General features: G+C 37.0%; 1 protein-coding gene across 6 annotated transcripts in view; it reads left to right on the top strand.

Annotated features, from left to right (window-relative positions):
* Nucleotides 1–235: 235 nt before the first annotated feature.
* The window catches only part of LOC131541933 (centrosomal protein of 95 kDa-like), a 240,481-nt gene continuing 219,931 nt past the window's right edge, over nucleotides 236–20,785 (top strand). For 5 of the 6 annotated variants that reach the window (XM_058777989.1, XM_058777986.1, XM_058777985.1 and 2 more), the window contains exons 1-2: nucleotides 236–402; nucleotides 985–1,113. In XM_058777989.1, coding sequence (XP_058633972.1) covers nucleotides 384–402; nucleotides 985–1,113 — 148 coding nt within the window. In that variant the 5' untranslated portion in view covers nucleotides 236–383. The remainder of the gene's footprint in view (nucleotides 403–984; nucleotides 1,114–20,785) is intronic. The other variant, XM_058777987.1, reaches the window with a different exon arrangement.

Here is a 20,785-nt window from a genome sequence, read left to right as displayed (position 1 = left end):
TTAATTTTGCACTAAATGTTGCAAATATGTATGGGAAAATGTAAATTTAAATACAAAAATACATTGCCATTTTACATTGTATTTCCATTTTGCATATTACATTTCAAATTGAGTTTAGCTACACATGCTTCCATACTACATAGGCTATTCAACATCCTTGTGCTTGCTTTGGAGTTTGTTTTAGGTTTAGTTACGCTCGGCAATCCCCATACGTCACTAGAGTCTCAGCCAATGAGAACGCGATAAGGCGTTAAACCGCTGTTGCTGTTCAAGTTATTCAAACATTGGCTTCTCTGTCAGTTTCTCTTCCTCATCAACTGAAGTGGTTCGGTTAGTAAACTGTGAATTAAAGTCTTATTGTCTTTAAGCGTAAAATCTGCTCGATGGGACCCGAAGAGAGGGGTGAGTTTGTGCTACTGAGGTTGATATGTTTGCGTTAGCCGCAAGCTAGGTAACGTAGTTTGAAGAGCTACGTCATTGTTTACATGTTGTGTAGTCTAATGATGTAAATCATCTTCAAAAGAACACTTAGTTAAAATGCAGTCTGTAAACTGTAATTTAGTATTAGACCCATGGTGGGAAAGCTAAGATAATTGATATCCCGTTAAATATGAAACGTTTCTTTATATTTAAAATGATGTTAAATTGTTTAACATAACATTCGTGTCTAATAGTATAACCGAAGACTGAAACAAGCAGACTTTGCACTTCTTTTCTTGAAAGTTGGTAAAGATACTCTTTTTGTCTTAGAGGCGTAAAGGCGCGCTGTAGAGCGCCAAAGATAGTCGTGTGTGTGTGTGTGTTCATAATATCTAACGTTATCTCCAAAACTGCAAATAATCTAGGACCCTAAGTGAATTATATCATGCTGTATGCTTGGTTTCACACCATGTTTATCATTTGTGTAGTAGGTGTGAGAGAATATTGTCATTGTTGAAACCCTATGTTTACATTGTCTTATGTAACGTTACTGTTTTTGTGTAGATTGGGTGGACGTGGCAAACAATGTTTTGTTGAAATGTCACATTAACCTGAGGCTGGAAAGGATGTCGGAGTGTGATGCAAATGTGTTTGTGGCTTTGTATGAGGCGATCTTGGGAGAGAAAGTACCAGGTATTCATGTTGCTTTAGCCCTATGCAAATACTGTATGTGTCTGACAGGTTTTGTGTTTTTGCACTACAACAATAAGGATGAACAGATTTCAGGTGCTAATGTTAGTGGTGCATTATGTAATGTTACGTATATTCGTCATGTACTCATTTCTATTTTTCTCCCTCCCTACTGTCATGAAGCTGTTATATAATGATAGGACAAACTCACAGCTTTTTGAGATGTAAAAATGAATTCATGTTTAACAATGTCAGATCTTTTTCCACCTTTAATGCAGTATTGAAACACAAAATTATAACAAACAAATAAAAACCTAAGATTACCTGTTTGCAGAAATTTGCATACCCTATTAACCAATCATGTTCAAACTCTTAACTGAAAAGTAATAATTTTCCTCTGGTCAATTTAAGTGATGCTAATTAACCTCAGATAAAAATCAGCTGTTTCTGTAGGATTTTCTTGACAATCTTATTGCTGAAGTTATAGCCCGCAAAGAGCTTACAAAGAATGTGTTTGGATCTCATTGACTATGTTTGCTGGCATCAGTAATCTAATTATTTACCTTATTCTAAATAAGACAATATGTGACCCTGGATGACAAAACCAGTCTTAAGTGTAAATCTTTAGAAATTGAGATTTATACATTATCTGAAAGCTGAATAAATAACCTTTCCATTGATGTGTGGTTTGTTAGGATCGGACAATATTTGGCTGAGACACAACTTTTGGAAAATCTGGAATCTGAGGGTGCAAAAAAATCAAAATATTGAGAAAAACGCCTTTAAAGTTGTTCAAATGAAGTTCTTAGCAATGCATATTACTAATCAGAAATTAAGTTTTGATACATTTACGGTAACAAATTTACAAAATATCTTCATGGAACATGATCTTTACTTAATATCCTAATGATTTTTGGCATAAAAGAAAAATCAATCATTTTGACCCATACAATGTATTTTTGGCTATTGCTACAAATATACCCCAGCGACGTAAGACTGGTTTTGTGGTCCAGGATCACATATTATAATTAAGGTGATAACATGAGTGCAGGGCTCGCAAAATTTCGAAATCCCTGGTAGCCCTTCGGGCAGGTACTCTTCAGATTTTGATAGCCCGAAAATTAATTTAACTAGCCCGACTTAAAAAATTACTATTTTATTTTATTATTATTATTATTATTAATTTTTTTAAATATAGAAAATCAGATAGGAGTTTAAATGTCAATCAAAAATATTTTCAATACACAAATATCAACAAATATGAAGCAAGGAATTTTATTTCACTATTTATAGGGTATAGGGTATTTCACAGGGTATCTGCAGAATTTTTTAAAAATATATTTAAGGAAATTTATGACCCATTTTAAGAGCTGCACAAGTAAAATTAACACAGAATGAGCGGGGTTGGACAATGTCTATGGTAACATACAGTTTTGAGCCATAAAATTACATGATTTACAGTTCAGATACAGGTTTTCACAAAAACAAAAATCTTATACAACAGCGTTTCAGGCTATAGACCGTTTTTATGAAAAGGGATCAATCAAGCATATAAATTATGTTAATTTAAATCATATAAATATTATTGTCTTAATTGTTTAGATTTTTAGAAGGCACATCAACTTCTTTCTCATTTACAACTCTATGTGTTTGCTGCGTAAAAACATGAGTTGATATTTGCATTGATCTGACCATAAACAGCAAGAAAGGCTTATTGGAAATGCAGATTCATTCTCTGCCACGAGGTGGCGCTTTAGGAGCGCTTTTCCCCGGAAACGCTGTACACAAAGCAGCTCCGCGCTCATAAACGCTGCTTTATCAGGAATTATAGGTAAAATGAAATTAAAATGCCAACAACACGTTTCTGAGGACAGTCGGTTCCCTTCAGATACATTCACATAAAGACATCCGCGCCGCGTTTTGACTTGAAACGTGCAGAGCTCATATTTATTCAATGACATCATTGCCTTTTGAAGTTTAATCCGCCGTATCGCGACTCTTGACTTTCCGTTCCCAACTGTAAGACCTCTTGAAATTATAATTAAGACATTTCGGCCTTAATTTTGATACAACTCACTTTCAGAGTTTTTAAGGACCCGCGGGAGATCTGTATTTAAGGAGCCCGTCGGGCAGGCAGTGATACATTTTGGTAGCCCGACTGGAAAACACAATAGCCCCAGGACGTCGGGCTAGCGATTTTTGCGAGCCCTGGAGTGGCTTTTAGAATATTCCTTTCATGTTCCTGTTTTACGTGCTATAGTACATAGATCGATTAATGGCACACATTATTACATCCACACACGTTATTACATCCCCATGCGACGCCGTCGCGTTATGATGCCATAACGCTTCGTTATGATGCCATATACAGTTTTGGGTGTTTTACTTTTAAATTTACAAAAGCTTCAAGTGCAGTTAATTATTTGTCATGCTATACGTGCAAATAGACGATGGCGTTGTTGAAGCCATGCTCTTTTGTTTGCCGTCAAATGGTTGACCACTGCCGTGTGTGTATCCTGTTGCAAAATGCAGCAAAATGTCCTACACGACAGTAATAATGTGATTTAAGTTGTATACATGTCTGTACTGCACTTTGATAATACGACTAAAATAGGAATACTCCACATGTCTTAATTCGATTTGTATTTACTTTGAGCATAACTTTAGCCGGATTAAGGTAATCAAAAGTCTCTGTTTACTTAATCAGAGTATTATCTTAATCATGTTAAAATTGGAATATCGTTGTCCATGTAAACGTACTCAGTGGATGATTTCAAGACAGACTTCGACAACATGACAAACTTTGCTGTCATCCGTTCAAAACTGCTGAAAGTTATACATTTTAAGTTGAGTGATATTTGTATCTCCCCTATTGCAATACTTAATTTTTTAAATTTTTTAATAGATATTTTGAGATAAAAACAAATCTGGGTCACACTAAAGGACAGAAATGGTGGTTATTAAATTATTTCTATTTAATTTTGATACAAACAATATCAACATGTTTTTAAACAAAACAAAAAACTATTTTCATCAACAAAATTCAGTCTCTTAGTCAATCAATATGTTACTGAAACTCTTCTAGCCCCCCTCGCTGCATGTGCAGCACAGCTAAATATGATTGTTATTCAAAGTATATTCATTAAGATGTGAATTAATTTTTAAAAACTATATGGCTACTCTTTTTAAGGAATATTTTTGATTCCATTTACTTTCTGCATCATTCTCTTAGGATCTCCTTCCTTCCGGTGGATCCCTGTTAATTTTCTATCTACAGGTGCTGGTCATATAATTAGAATATCATCAAAAAGTTGATTTATTTCACTAATTCCATTCAAAAAGTGAAACTTGTATATTATATTCATTCATTGCACACAGACTGATATATTTCAAATGTTTATTTCTTTTAATTTTGATGATTAGAGCTTACAGCTCATGAAAGTCAAAAATCAGTATCTCAAAATATTAGAATATTACTTAAGACCAATACAAAGAAAGGATTTTTAGAAATCTTGGCCAACTGAAAAGTATGAAAATGAAAAGTATGAGCATGTACAGCACTCAATACTTAGTTGGAGCTCCTTTTGCCTGAATTACTGTAGCAATGCGGCTACAGTAATCTATGGGGTATTGTGAAGAGGAAGATGAGAGACACCAGACCCAACAATGCAGATGAGCTGAAGGCCACATGGAGTCACATGGAGTCGATCAGTCTGTGGCACTGCTCAGGTGTTATGAGAGCCCAGGTTGCTCTGATAGTGGCCTTCAGCTCATCTGCATTGTTGGGTCTGGTGTCTCTCATCTTCCTCTTCACAATACCCCATAGATTCTCTATGAGGTTCAGGTCAGGCGAGTTTGCTGGCCAATCAAGCACAGTAACACCATGGTCATTGAACCAGCTTTTGGTACCTTTGGCAGTGTGGGCAGGTGCCAAGTCCTGCTGGAAAATGAAATCAGCATCTCCATAAAGCTTGTCAACAGAAGGAAGCATGAAGTGCTCTAAACTTTCCTGGTAGATGGCTGCGTTGACTGTGGACATCGGAAAACACAGTGGACCAACACCAGCAGATGACATGACAGCCCAAATCATCACTGACTGTGGAAACTTCACACTGGACTTCAAGCAACATGGATTCTGTGCCTCTCCACTCTTCCTTCAGACTCTGGGACCTTGATTTCCAAATGAAATGTAAAATTTACTTTCATCTGAAAAGAGGACTTTGGACCACTGAGCAACAGTCCAGTTCTTTTTCTCCACAGCCCAGTTAAGATGCTTCTGACGTTGTCTCTGGTTCAGAAGTGGCTTGGTAGCCCTTTTCCTAAAGACGTCTGAGCATGGTGACTCTTGATGCATTGACTCCAGCTTCAGTTCTCTCCTTGTGAAGCTCTCCCAAGTGTTTGAATCGGCTTTGCTTGACTGTATTCTCAAGCTTGCGGTCATCCCTGTTGCTTGTGCCCCTTTTCCTACCCAAATTCTTCCTTCCAGTCAACTTTGCATTTAATATGCTTTGATACAGCACTCTGTAAACAGCCACACCTTTCAGTAATGACCTTCTGTGACTTACCCTCTTTGTGGAGGGTGTCAATGTTCGTCTTCTGGATCATTGCCAAGTCAGCAGTCTTCCCCATTATTGTGGTTTCAAAGAACAAGAGATACCCAGAATTTATACTGTAGGGATGGTCATTTATTCAAACTCAAATGTAAATATTCTAATATTTTGAGATACTGATTTTTGACTTTCATGAGCTGTAAGCTCTAATCATCAAAATTAAAATAAATAAACATTTGAAATATATCAGTCTGTGTGTAATGAATGAATATAATTTACAAGTTTCACTTTTTGAATGGAATTAGTGAAATAAATCAACTTTTTGATGATATTCTAATTATATGACCAGCACCTGTATATTTCCGCGTCCTCTATCTTCCACTAATTTCTCTCCCTCAGTTCTTTCTGTCTCAAAAACAAAGTATCACATTTTAGACTGATTTTCATCACACTTTATAACAATACAAGTTTTCTGTAAAAACATCAGAAAATAGTTTAATGTAATTATTGCATTTAAAAACACTGAAAATAATCAAAAAATAATAAAAAGGAGTTGAACAAATCTTATTTAATTATTTAAAATGCTTCTTAAAGAGACCTTGTTCTCTTGTGTGACATCTCTGTACTGTGGTGTGACAGTACAGGCATTATCTGTCACACCAAAGGACGTTTCAGCCTTTTTCTGTCAGTGACCTTGCTATTCCGAGATAACCTGTGTTGTGAACTTTTCTCTTCTACGAAGCAGAGACCAGGAGACGTTGGGATATCTTTCATCCAGAAGTTACTTTTTATTGAGAACTCGCTGCGCGTCGCTGTAGTCATCCAAGTCTAACTAAAGCAGTGATACATTGTAGTTTATATACATTTAGGGGGCAGTGCTTAGGAATGGAGACCAAGCACCTGGGTGATGATCTTAAACAAAGCATGCAAATGAGAAAGACAGACCCAATCAACAACACTCGATTGCATTGATAATCCAATCAGTCTAACGATTCATGTCTGGGCCAGGGGGCTCCGAAAGCCATTTGCAGAACAAAAGATTCGAGTCTGGCTCATTTGGCTCATTTCACTTACAATAGGAGAACAGGAACTGGCAGGGACCTCTTGCATCTGATGTAGTGATCTGACTCATGTCACCATTTTTCACCTTAAATGCTAAATACAAGGTATATAACTTCTTCAGTTTGTACACTATTACATTGGAATCTAAATTAAACATTTAAATAAATTTGTAATCCCACACCTGTCATTAGTGGTAAGCAAGACACATTTGCATAATTTTCCATGATTATGTAGTTTAACATGCAGTTTTTAATTTAAAAAAATATAATGTAGGGGTGTCACACCAAAGGACAACAAAATGTAACAGTTTTGTAGTGATTCCAAAAAAGTTAAATATTTGAACAATTCTGAGACAAAAATTTACCATGTACATGTCATGGTCTTCACTGGGGGCTTCAGTAAAATGACAATGAATGGGGTCCTTCAACTAATTAAAGTTTTCTCTGGAATTGTCCGATTTAAAATCAGGATATGGTGTCACACCAGAGGACATGGTTTCAGAGACAAAATGTATCAAGTTCCTACGTTTTCAGAAATATATTGATGAAGAAAATGTTTGCCATTTACTAAAATAGACACCTGTACAATTATGCCAGAGGTATTTAGTAACATTTAATGCTTTTATTTATAAAAAGTTGTAATTTATTGAACCATGCTTGAGATTTGGCTCAAAAACGTAAACAATCGAATAACACTGCAGCTTTTATAACAACAGGTCCATGTAGAACAAAGAAATGTTTAACCATTTACTGCATTTTAAATAACGATAAATTAATTATATTCATTTTCATTTTGTGGGACATTGAAAATGCCATGTCACGTCAACAACCCATATATACAGTCATGTAAAAAAGTTAGGACACCCTATTAGGGCTGCAACTAACGATTATTTTAATAATCGATTAATCTGTCGATTATTTTTTCGATTAATCGATGAATCGGATAAAAAAAAGAAAAGCATTCATTTCCAACCCTTTATTCAAAAACAGAACTAAAATCTTTAGAAAGTGCACAAACATGTTGCTCCTTGAACATCCCTGAGCTGTTATAATAATAATAAAATAAAATAAAAATGGACTAACACAAAAAACATACACATGTATGCTTTACATCTGCCAAATATATAGACTTTTGGGGGGGGTGCAAAAATTAAATAATTTAACAACACTGCGTCGTTAGCGTTGGTATTGTATCAGACACTTGCATTTAACATTATATGAAAATCAAGCTCAAATGGAGTTAATAATGTTTTTGACCAGAGAATGACGGAGATGGAGTGTTTTGTCTGTCGTTAGAACGGCTGTAACTGTTATCTGAAGCAGCAAGTGCATTATGCTTTCATCAACTTTTACAGGTTATATAACTTTGATTGTAGCTATATGAGCGCTTAGTTTTTTCTTGTTGTTTAATACACTTGGCCAAAATCTCAAATTAAGCGCTTATGCACATAATGCACAGGATATTTAAAACGTATATAGACAGCAAATAACTAATTCTTCTCCACTCTTCAAACACACAAAACATTATCCTTTACTGACATAGTGTTTGAGTAAAGAAAACGCTGTACTATTCAAACACCAATTATTTATTCACCCTTGCATTGCGAAAAAGCAGAGATCTCATCTTCTCCAGGCTGTGCGCGGCGTCAATCTGAACGGAGGCGGGGTGAAGTTACGAGGTCTCGCTGAGAGCTCGATGATCCAATGGCGTTACAGTTTTACTGACAAGTTATTTTAATGCTTATCATTGGTTTACTACTTTTAAAACTCTCTGATTTAAAATAATAAAAACGAATTATAAGCGACTCAAGTTTGGATAATTTTTCACAGCACCTGACTGGGCTAGGTATGGCAACTGCCATACTCTGCCATACATAAACGCCGCCCCTGCTCCCACACCTTGGATGACTTGGGTCGCACGGATTTCTCTGCCTCCGCCATGTATCTTTCCTCTACCTCCGCTCGTTTTTTTTTTTTGTTTTTTTACTTTTTGTTTTTATTTATGAGGCGCCAAACTCTGCTAGCATCCGTGCGCGAGAGAGACCGAGTGTGTTCACTCCGCTCCGCTCAACTAAAGTTTTTTTTTTTTTTTTAAATAATCAAACGTCTCCGCGTCGCGCGACACAACGAATCGATTATGAAATTCGTTGCCAACGCTTTTAGTAATCGATTTTTATCGATTTAATCGATTCGTTGTTGCAGCCCTACACCCTATTGAATTCCATGGCTTTCTGTATTAGGGCATAGTTTAAAAAAAAAAAAAAAAAATCTCGTCTTTGGCAGGTTTTCGATTTTGGAAAATAAATCCTCAGATGAACAACAACACATGACATATTGAAAAGCCATGTGTGACAAAGTTAGGATACCCTTACTGTTAACATAGGAATTAAGAGGGTAAGTAGCAGTCAGGTAGTGCTAATCAAATGCCTTTGATTAACTGATCATCAGCAAGTGTGAGCACCTCTATAAAAGCAGAAGTTTTAGGAAGGAAGACATTCAAAACTAGTGGTCGACCGATATTGTTTTTTTGACAGCCGATGCCGATATCTTGGAAAGCAGGGTGGCTGATGGCCAATAATTGTATTTATTTTAATTAATATTTAAGAATTTTAAATAATATGAAAATGGATTTAAAAAAATAAACGCCTAAAATAAAGCTAAGGCTTGGCCAAAACTGGGTCATGCAACAGGACAATGATCCCAAGCACACCAGCAAATCTACAACAGAATGGCTGAAAAGAAAAGAACAAAGGGGTTGCAAAAGCCCAGTCAAAATCCAGACTCATCCTGACTGAAATGCTGTGGCGAGAGCCGTGCATAAACAAATACCCACAAACATCAATAAACAGGAGCAACGTTGTAAATTGTGTACACAATTCATATTACAATTTAAAATTAATCATGACACTTTAACTTTTAAATTTAAAAAAAAATTTTTTTTTTAGATGTTCTCAGCCATTAAAGTGCCAAAAAATATTTGCATTTATTTTGAGTTTTTGTAAATAATGATCTCATATTTTTGTTCTATAATTTCAGATTTGCCTTCTTAAATGTAGTTAGCAGCCTTATTTTCCTGTAAATTGCATAAAACTGATACAAATGTTTTAAAAATACCATTCACTTAAGCATACTGTAGCAGTGATTTCAACCACAGAAATTAGATAATGTATTTTTAATTTAATACAGTTATTGCTATTATTGATCGCACCACATGATGAGTGGTCGCTCCAAATGACGCAGACATATCTGTAGCAAATAAGCTCAAAAGGGAAATATTTATAATAAATTATAACTAATTATAATTAGGGGTGTGCGATATTGAAAAAAATGATATCTCGATATTTTTGGGGATTTTTTTCGATAACGATAATTAGACAATATTTTGCCGAGTGTGTTATTGTGCTGATATCTGACTACCGTGGACAGCTGCAGTTTTTGATATTCTTCATATTCTGTGTGGTCAGTTCACATCAGTGATAGAAATTAATCTTCTCATATAAAGTCAGGTCCATACATATTGGGACATCGACACAATTCTAACATTTTTGGCTCTATACACCACCACAATGGATTTCAAATGAAACGAACAAGATGTGCTTTAACTGCAGACTGTCAGCTTTAATTTGAGGGTATTTACATCCAAATCAGGTGAACGGTGTAGGAATTACAACAGTTTGCATATGTGCCTCCCACTTGTTAAAGGACCAAAAGTAATGGGACAGAATAATAATCATAAATCAAACTTTCACTTTTTAATACTTGGTTGCAAATCCTTTGCAGTCAATTACAGCCTGAAGTCTGGAACGCATAGACATTACCAGACGCTGGGTTTCATCCCTGGTGATGCTCTGCTAAGCCTCTACTGCAACCGTCTTCAGTTCCTGCTTGTTCTTGGGGCATTTTCCCTTCAGTTTTGTCTTCAGCAAGTGAAATGCATGCTCAATCGGATTCAGGTCAGGTGATTGACTTGGCAATTGCATAACAGTCCACTTCTTTACCTTCAAAAACTCTTTGGTTGCTTTTGCAGTATGCTTTGGGTCATTGTCCATCTGCACTGTGAAGTGCCGTCCAATGAGTTCTGAAGCATTTGGCTGAATATGAGCAGATAATATTGCCCGGAACACTTCAGAATTCATCCTGCTGCCTTTGTCAGCAGTCACATCATCAATAAATACAAGAAAACAAGTTCCACTGGCAGCCATGCATGCCCACGCCATGACACTACCACCACCATGCTTCACTGATGAGGTGGTATGCTTAGGATCATGAGCAGTTCCTTTCCTTCTCCATACTCTTATCTTCCCATCACTCTGGTACAAGTTGATCTTGGTCTCATCTGTCCATAGGATGTTGTTCCAGAACTGTGAAGGCTTTTTTAGATGTCATTTGGCAAACTCTAATCTGGCCTTCCTGTTTTTGAGGCTCACCAATGGTTTACATCTTGTGGTGAACCCTCTGTATTCACTCTGGTGAAGTGTTCTCTTGATTGTTGACTTTGACACACATACACCTACCTCCTGGAGAGTGTTCTTGATCTGGCCAACTGTTGTGAAGGGTGTTTTCTTCACCAGGGAAAGAATTCTTCGGTCATCCACCACAGTTGTTTTCCGTGGTCTTTTGGTGTTGCTGAGCTCACCGGTGCGTTCCTTCTTTTTAAGAATGTTCCAAACAGTTGTTTTGGCCACGCCTAATGTTTTTGCTATCTCTCTGATGGGTTTGTTTTGTTTTTTCAGCCTAATGATAGCTTGCTTCACTGATAGTGACAGCTCCTTGGATCTCATCTTGACAGTTGACAGCAACAGATTCCAAATGCAAATAGAACACTTGAAATGAACTCTGGACCTTTTATCTGCTCATTGTGATTGGGATAATGAGGGAATAACACACACCTGGCCATGGAACAGCTGAGAAGCCAATTTTCCCATTACTTTTGGTTCCTTAACAAGTGGGAGGCACATATGCAAACTGTTGTAATTCCTACACCGTTCACCTGATTTGGATGTAAATACCAAATCAAATTAAAGCTGACAGTCTGCAGTTAAAGCACATCTTGTTCGTTTCATTTGAAATCCATTGTGGTGGTGTATAGAGCCAAAAATTTCAGAATTGTGTCAATGTCCCAATATTTATGGACCTGACTGTAAGTTCTCATTCAAGTTTAAATTCATTTTTACCTTTTATGGGCAATGTTACCTTTAAAAAAAGCCATTTTTTCCTAAAAGTATGCATCTTTTGAATCAAATTGTTACATTTAATCAGTCAATTAGAACACATTTAGGCTGTTACCAAACAAATTAAACTAGTATCAACAAAATTTATCTTTGCAGAAGTTGCATCTGAATGTCATTTAGATGTATTTACACACTGTTTAATGCAGCTCAGATGGAGTGCTTTAACCTGCAGTTACAAACATAATGTTTTGATATTTTAAACATAAAACATTGAATGCTGATATTTGAAATTATTTTAAAATGAAAAGATACTTTCAATGTGAAATTAAAATCGCCAGCAGGTGGCAGCAAGTCACTCTTAACAAGTGAGTCATTGCGACTGAACCGAATCATTTAAACGGTTGATTCATTCAGGAATGAAACGAAACACCGCCATGTTGCTCAGAGACGCAAAACAGTGCTGTAGTTGTTTGGAATTATTTTTTTTGTTGGCGGAATGGAGCAAAAACAGGCAATTTGTTGTCTAAAACGTACATCTCTTAATATTAACTTATTGTTTATTGAACTGTTGTATAAAATCAATCACATTTGTAATCATGCTTATTTTTGAAGAAAAAAACGGCACTCTTTATGTGATTTTAATCATATGAAATTATATATATACACATTTTCTGCCCCGTATCTTGAATTTTGTGATCATTCTTAATGCAGTTTATTACTGAATCATGCAGCGAGAGAACACACTCCAAATGCGCGCGTGCTCTAGTCTAGACTTCATCACGTAAGCGTGCACTCCGTAGGTGTTCTGTTTGGTTTTTACAAAATACTTGATAATGTCAAATTGCACATCGTTAAAACAACAATTACGATTTTATCGCAGACGATATATATCGCACACCCCTAGTTATAATTAATAATAAATATTTAGATTAGATCTTAGAATTAACTGTAGTAGAATCAATATTACAGTTATTTGATCTGTCCGTCCACCGAGCAGACAATATAATCATTTATCAATTCTCGGAAAGATTATTTTTCTGGCCAAGGAAGAATAGCTTTCCTACTTTGTGCAGTACTAGCATTAGTTTAGCATCTAGCAAGGAGCAGCATTCAGTGACTTCGAATTGTAAGCAGGACACAGAGACAATCAATTGTGAATATGAGGGATTTAATAAATGAAACTATAGCTAACATACAACTAAACTAAGCAAAACATATGTACACTGAACAAAATTATAAACGCAACACTTTTGTTTTTGCCCCCATTTTTCATGAGCTGAACTCAAAGATCTAAGACTTTTTCTATATAAACAAAAGGCCTATTTCTCTTAAATATTCTTCACAAATCTGTCTAAATCTGTGTTAGTGAGCACTTCTCCTTTGCCGAGATACTCAATCCACCTCACAGGTGTGGCATATCAAGATGCTGATTAGACAGAATGATTATTGCACAGGTGTGCTTTAGGCTGGCCACAATAAAAGGCCACTCTAAAATGTGCAGTTTTACTGTATTGGGGCAGGGTGGCCGCGGGTCCTTAAAAAGTCTTAAAATGTATGAAATAAAGTTTTGCTTAAAAAAGGCCTTAAAATGTCTTAAATTCAGATTCAGTGGGTCTTAAATATCTTCGGTCTCATTACCGCAAAAGTTTCACCAGTCTGATGGACCCAGTGACTGTTTACAATCATTGGACAGACGGAAGATTCCCCCCATAGTTACTGTGTCATCAGAGAGAATTGTGGTAGCAGAATGCAGGTCTAATACCACCAGCTCGCTGACAAGCCTCCTAGCTGCTTTAAATGGGTTAATGCAAGTTTACTGAAAAATTGCTCGAGGATTTTACTTGCCCGACGGGACAAATAGCTTGATTAAAACTTAAGTGACATTTTATTACATTCAGCGTAAACAGCAATTGATAATGGATAGTGTATTTCTGGTATCAATGTTGCGCTGTTGAGGCTCATGCTGCCTGTCTCTGTGAGAGACTTATATGGAGAAATCAAATCAAATGAGCATAACAGCAAACATAAAGAAATTCACAGAACAAACATACTGGGGTAAAAATTCAAAATGTTTAGTTTATTTATAACATGATGATAACATACCATGACAAGGGGACTATTTTGCTAAATATTTATATGATTGCAAATGTTACATTGATTTTGGCTCAAGAAACAAGTAGTTAAGTAGTTACTTACATTTTAGACAAAGATCAGAAGTATTGCACATTCTCCAAGCAGCACTCGCATTTTTGTTACTGAATGATTCAGTGTTTTGAATGAATCGGTTGAATGAATAAGTGACTTACCGCCACCTACTGGTGGTTTAGTTAGTTTAAAAGTATGCATTTTTCCACCAACATTTCTTATTTGTATATTCAAAAAAATTTATTTAAAATATTAATCTCATAACATTATTTATTGCAGTTGTAAATTTGTAGTGCAAATTATTTAATTTGATTGCTAACAGCCCTGTTGTGTATATTACATTTCCTCATCAGTTGTAAGAATTTGACATGAAAGGGGGGAGGGATCCGAAAACCAGTCAGTATCTGGTGTGACCACCATTTGCCTCACGCAGTGCAACACATCTCCTTCGCATAGAGTTGATCAGGTTGTTGATTGTGGCCTGTGGAATGTTGGTCCACTCCTCTTCAATGGCTGTGCGAAGTTGCTGGATATTGGCAGGAACTGGAACACGCTGTCGTATACACCAATCCAGAGCATCCCAAACATGCTCAATGGGTGACATGTCCGGTGAGTATGCTGGCCATGCAAGAACTGGGATGTTTTCAGCTTCCAGGAATTGTGTACAGATCCTTGCAACATGGGGCCATGCATTATCATGCTGCAACAAGAGGTGATGGTCGTAGATGAATGGCACAACAATGGGCCTCAGGATCTCGTCACAGTATCTCTGTGCATTCAAAATGCCATCAATAAAGTGCAGAAATTCTTTGGTTATGCAAACCGAATGTTGCAGCAGCTGTCTGGGTGGCTGGTCTCAGACGATCTTGGAGGTGAAGATGCTGGATATGGAGGTCCTGGGCTGGTGTGGTTACACGTGGTCTGTGGTTGTGAGGCCAGTTGCATGTACTGCCAAATTCTCTGAAACGCCTTTGGAGACGGCTTATGGTAGAGAAATGAACATTCAATTCACGGGCAACAGCTCTGGTAGACATTCCTGCAGTCAGCATGCCAATTGCATGCTCCCTTAAAACTTGCGACATCTGTGGCATTGTTCTGTGTGATAAAACTGCACATTTTAGAGTGGCCTTTTATTGTGGCCAGCCTAAGGCACACCTGTGCAATAATCATGCTGTCTAATCAGCATCTTGATATGCCACACCTGTGAGGTGGATGGAGTATCTCGGCAAAGGAGAAGTGCTCACTAACACAGATTTAGACAATATTTGTGAACCATATTTGAGAGAAATAGGCCTTTTGTGTACATAGAAAAAATGTTAGATCTTTGATTTTAGCTCATGAAAAATAGGGGCAAAAACAGAAGTGTTGCGTTTATAATTTTATTCAGTGTATAGATACCAAATGAAGGAAAGTAAGGAAAAAAAGAGAGAAGAACAAAAGAATGGCAGTATTTCACATCAATTAACCACAACCTAATGAGAATTATCAGACAATCAAAAATCACCTCAAGGAAGTGAAATAGTCATAAAAAAAATAATCACAACAATAAAAACAAGGAATTAAAAAAATAATAACAGTAAATTTTAGGAAATTATATAAAAATGTATTTAAAATGTACTTAAAACAGTTAAGAATAGAAAATGATCATACATGAAATTCAGTGCAATTAGTTTGGACGTAGCACAGTGCTCATTCAACAAATGCATAGCTAAACAGATGAGTTTTGATTCTGGATTTAAATGTGGCTAATGTTTTAGCACATTGATCTCTTCTGGAAGCTGGTTCCAACTGCGGGCAGCATAATCTAATTCTTGCAGTGTTTTTGAGATGATGGTATGCTGATTTAGTTACTGCTTTGACATGACTACTAAAACTAAGGTCTGTCTCCAGAATCACCCCAAGATTTTTGACTTGATTTTTAGTTGTTTGACCCCTAGAGTCAAGGTGTGCATTCACCTTAAGAACTTCATCTTTGTTTCCAAATGCAATGACTTCAGTTTTCTCCTTGTTTGACTGAAGAAAGTTCTGGCACATCCAACTGTTAATTTCATCAATGCATTGGCAGAGGGAGTCAATGGGGCTGTAGTCATTTGGAGATAAGGCTAGGTAAATCTGGGTATCATCAGCATAGCTGTGATAGGCAATTTGATTCTTTCTCATTATTTGACTTAGTGGGAGCATAAACAGGCTAAACGAGCAGTGCAAGTATTGAGCTTTGTGGGACTCCGCATATCATGGACGTCCACTTTATGATTTATGCTCTCCTATATTCTTGCTCTCCTAGAAATCTCCTAGATTTATGCTCTCCTATATTCTCATAATAACCTCTCCCTTCTAAGTATGACCTGAACCATTTGAGTGCCATCCCAGAAAGCCCAACCCAGTTTTCCAGTCTCTCTAGAAGTATGTTATGATCGACAGTGTCAAACGCAGCACTAAGATCTAGTAGTACCAGCACTGATATTTTGCCAGAATCAGAATTAAAGCAAATATCATTTATTATCTTAATGAGTGCTGTCTCTGTGCTGTGATGCACTCGGAAACCATATTGGAAATTGTCCAATTTGAGTTTAAGTAGTTGTTCAGCTGATTAAAAACTACCTTTTCAATAATCTTACCTATGAAAGGAAGATTTGATAATGGTCTATAGTTGCTCAACGTGGTGTTATCAAGATTGCGCTTTTTCAGAAGGGGCTTAACAACTGCAGTTTTCAGGGAGTTTGGAAAAGTCCCAGAAAGAAGTGAGGCGTTCACTACTTCTACACCTGCTGTGTTTGGTGTGTTGAACATGAAAAGTGACGCGCAGTCTCTGTTCATCTGTTCTCTTCATAAATAAATCCTGTAGGTTTATTATTAAAAATGAAAATGTGAACAAAAATACAAGCAATTTAATTTGTTATAATTAAAATATGAAAATTAAAATGGTGGTTAACAATAGATTATGACAGAATTTTTACAATCCGGTCTGTCAAAATGACGGACAATGTTAAAGTCTAATGCAACCTATGATATTGGGGGTGTAACAGTACACGTATTTGTACCGAAAATGTTCGGAATGGGTCTTTTTGTTTTGTTTTGTCACTACCGAAACACAATAATAATAATAATTTAATTAGAAAGGTTATATTGACCTATTAAGATTTAGCTTGCATCTAGATTGTAAACATATATTTTTACTATTTTATCAAAAACATTTTCAGAAGTAAATCCATAACAATTTTTAACAATATTTCAAGTGTAATTTATGAGATTTGTTGTATTTTGAATCCAATTTTTCTTTGTAAAAGGCAAAAAGTTGATCATACTGATTTCAATGTTAAGGATTCATTAGTTTGAATAAACATTGAACCAAAAACTATCATAAAATCTTAGTTGATAATTCAGTATACTTTATTTTTGACAAAAAATCCCATGTTTTTTGTGACAGCACATTTTCGGTAGTGACAGTAATGCTTTGGTAGCAACCACATCACATTACAGAGTTTTAACTCACATACTGAAACACTACTAAAACCAAGTCCTCGAAAGTGAAGCCAGAGCCTTTCGATCACCCCCAGGTGGCTGGTCCCAGTATAGGTCATAAACCCCGCCCTCTCCATGTAATCTAATGGGACGTGAGACAAACTAAATTAAATTACACTTTAAATAATTTTTTCCAAAGATATTTTTTGTCATTTTTATGTAGTTTTTATCACGCTGATGTAAGTTCAAGTGTTCGTTTTTTAAATAAGTTTGGTTTTAGTTAGTTATGTGATGCTCTAAAAACGGGAGTGTGACGTCATGATTGACAGCTGAAATTGACAGCTTCTCTGAGCGAACTGAGGTGCCAGCGGACTTTTTCGGGTTCTTCAGGAGGAGATTGGAGTTGTATTTTAACACAAGCCTCTCAGCAGACAAAAATTGGAGCTGTCAGGCTAATTAAAACGGGGTCAGAGGCGTGTGCATGCGATCGACTCTGCGGGAGTGTGGGTGGGACGTGGCTCCACTTCGCTCTGTACTGCGCAGACTGGGTCCCGAGTTCCTGTTCCAAATCAGCGCAATATGTCAGCGCCCTGTTGGGATGTTGGCGGCTTCACTTTTCTTCAGCGGAAGAGAGTGAAGGTGCATCATCCATCTTTTTTTTTTTACAGTCTATGACTAAAACATACTAAAATACAAAAAAATGCATAACTGTACTAAAATTTTGTTTATTTCACCCAAATATAAGGATTATGTTTTCCCTTCTGTCACTACCGAAACAATGATGACATGTTTCAGTAGTGACAATTTTAGATACTTTTGAACCTAGCTCGAAGATGCTAATCAGCGCATGGTTAGCTAGCACAGTTCTGAAAAGTGGTATACATATAAAAACTAAATTTTATGGAATAACTCCCAAAAAATATGCTTAAAAGAGAAGTTGGGTAGTGACTTACCTTAAAGTGCATATTGCAGGTTAAAGTTGAATAAATGACCTTGAATATATAACCTTGTATGAAAATACCATATGAACCATTAATGAAGGATTTGAAAATGTTTTACAAGACATGAGGGCACAAATTTAGAAGAAAAAGTGACTGTTTCCTTGACAGTTCTCAAAAACCACTTTTTTTTTTTTTAACATTGTGTTATATGGCGTCATGAGAGGGAGCCATTTGCTATGCTCTGTTGGTATTCAGTAGGAGTGGGCGTGAGTCTGTGTGTTTTCGGTAGTTAATTTTTATTTCAATTTGTCATGGTAAATTGTGTTTGTGGAGGTTGCACAAACTCCAGCCTGTCAGGACATCCAGTCCACAGGTTTCCTAACAAGAAAAAGGACGGTGCTATCTTCCGTGCCTGGGTGCGTTCGTGCAGGTGAAGAGACGGGATTTCACTTATGCATCTACTTTGAAAAAGGTTTGGTTGTGTGTAGCTTTCACTTTACACTAGAAGATTATCATCCCAGCGATATGAGTTCAAAATGGGATGCCGAAGCAAGTGAGGCTCAGAGCTGATGCACACAGCACCTTCATTGGGTCCGCCATCAGTCTGTGGTTCGGCCAGATCTGTCAGAGATGCAGTTCGACGAAAACGTGAACTGTGCACCATAAGTCTTGTTTTTTAAACATTTGCTAACTACCAAATCAGTGAACATAATTACTTAAATAATGAGAAGCAACGTGATGTGTATAAGTTGTTGTAAAGAACTGCAGCTAGCTTGTAAGCATTAGCAATATATTTTTAAAAACCGTATAAAACGTTGCCATATGAGAAGGCAGTTTGCTAATATTATAACCATCAAGTCTAATTAACGTTACAACATAGTGACATTGTTTGCACAGCTAATTGGTAATTTATTGTTATGTGGTGTGTTTTATAAGGCTTTGGGAGACATTGCAAGTAATGAGGGAGTGTGAAGATCTGAAGTAGTGAATGAATGAATGAATGAAGCATTTATATAGCGCTTTTATTGTGTATTGCTATACACCCAAAGCGCTTTACAATCATGTGGGGGGTCTCTCCTCAACCACCACCAGTGTGCAGCATCCACTTGGATGATGCGACGGCAGCCACAGGACAACGGCGCCAGTGCGCTCACCACACACCAGCTACAGGTGGAGAGGAGAGAGAGTCATAGAGCCAATCAAGTGGATGGGGATTATTAGGAGGCCATGATTGATAAGGGGTTACACCCCTACTCTTTACGATGAGTATCATGGGATTTTTAATGACCACAGAGAGTCAGGACCTCGGTTTAACATCTCATCCGAAAGACGGTGCTCATTAGTCAGTATAGTGTCCCCGTCACTATACTGGGGCGTTAGGACCCACACAGACCACAGGGTGAGCACCCCCTGCTGGTCTCACTAACACCTCTACCAACAGCTACCTAGTTTTCCCAGGAGGTCTCCCATCCAGGTAGTGGAGGCCAGCTGTTACTGGTTAGTTCTTACCACAGTTTAAAAAAAACGCTAAAAAATGGGTGTGGTGCGCTGCGGAGTGGAGTTTTGGGTTCAGACTAGGGGTGTAACGGTACACGTACCGAACCAAATGGAAGTGATCATCCCTATCTCCTTGGAGTGAGGACTTTGGAGTGAACAGGGCAGGTGCGTCCCATTATGTAGTCGTTTGGAATGCACTTGGCAAAGGGAGAGATGTAATTTCCTCATTATCTGCAGCTGGGATGCTCCCGCGACGTGTCCGTCAGCGGATGTCGCTGTTTTAATGGCATAAATGTCTTTTTAGTGTTGTTAACATAACTGTTGCAAATGAACATACATTTCATATTTTAAAACGTTTTTAAAGTTTTTTGCTATATAATAAAAACTAATATGTATAATACTTTTTAAAATATAAAATGTATTTTTTTTTATGCCGTGTCCGTCAGCAAATCTGCTGACGCACATCATGCTGCGTTGTCATGGGAGCATCCCAGCTGCATTGTCTTCTATGATGTGCAACACAAACACCTCTACTAAAATCTCAGAAAAAGTAGTCTGGGGTTTCATGACCCTTTAACAACGTGTTAAGCCCTATTGGGACGGGATTAGTTTTACATGGAGAGGTGGGCTAAAGTAATTTTTACCAGAGCTTCTCAGTGATTTTAGTCCCGTCCGAAATGTGCCATCTCAGTAATCATTACGGACAATGTCAGTAAAGATTACGGTGACTTTTACATTCTGTAAAAAGGTCCAGAAGAATTACCTTAGGTAATACTAATCCCGTGCGAATAGACCAGCTGTAAATATGTACGTAAATATTCTGTAATTTCCTATTTAAAAGTAGTTTT

This window comes from Onychostoma macrolepis, chromosome 06, assembly GCF_012432095.1.
Source record: "Onychostoma macrolepis isolate SWU-2019 chromosome 06, ASM1243209v1, whole genome shotgun sequence".
NCBI classification, from domain to species: Eukaryota; Metazoa; Chordata; class Actinopteri; order Cypriniformes; family Cyprinidae; genus Onychostoma; species Onychostoma macrolepis.
This window is presented reverse-complemented; position numbering and strand designations above follow the sequence as displayed.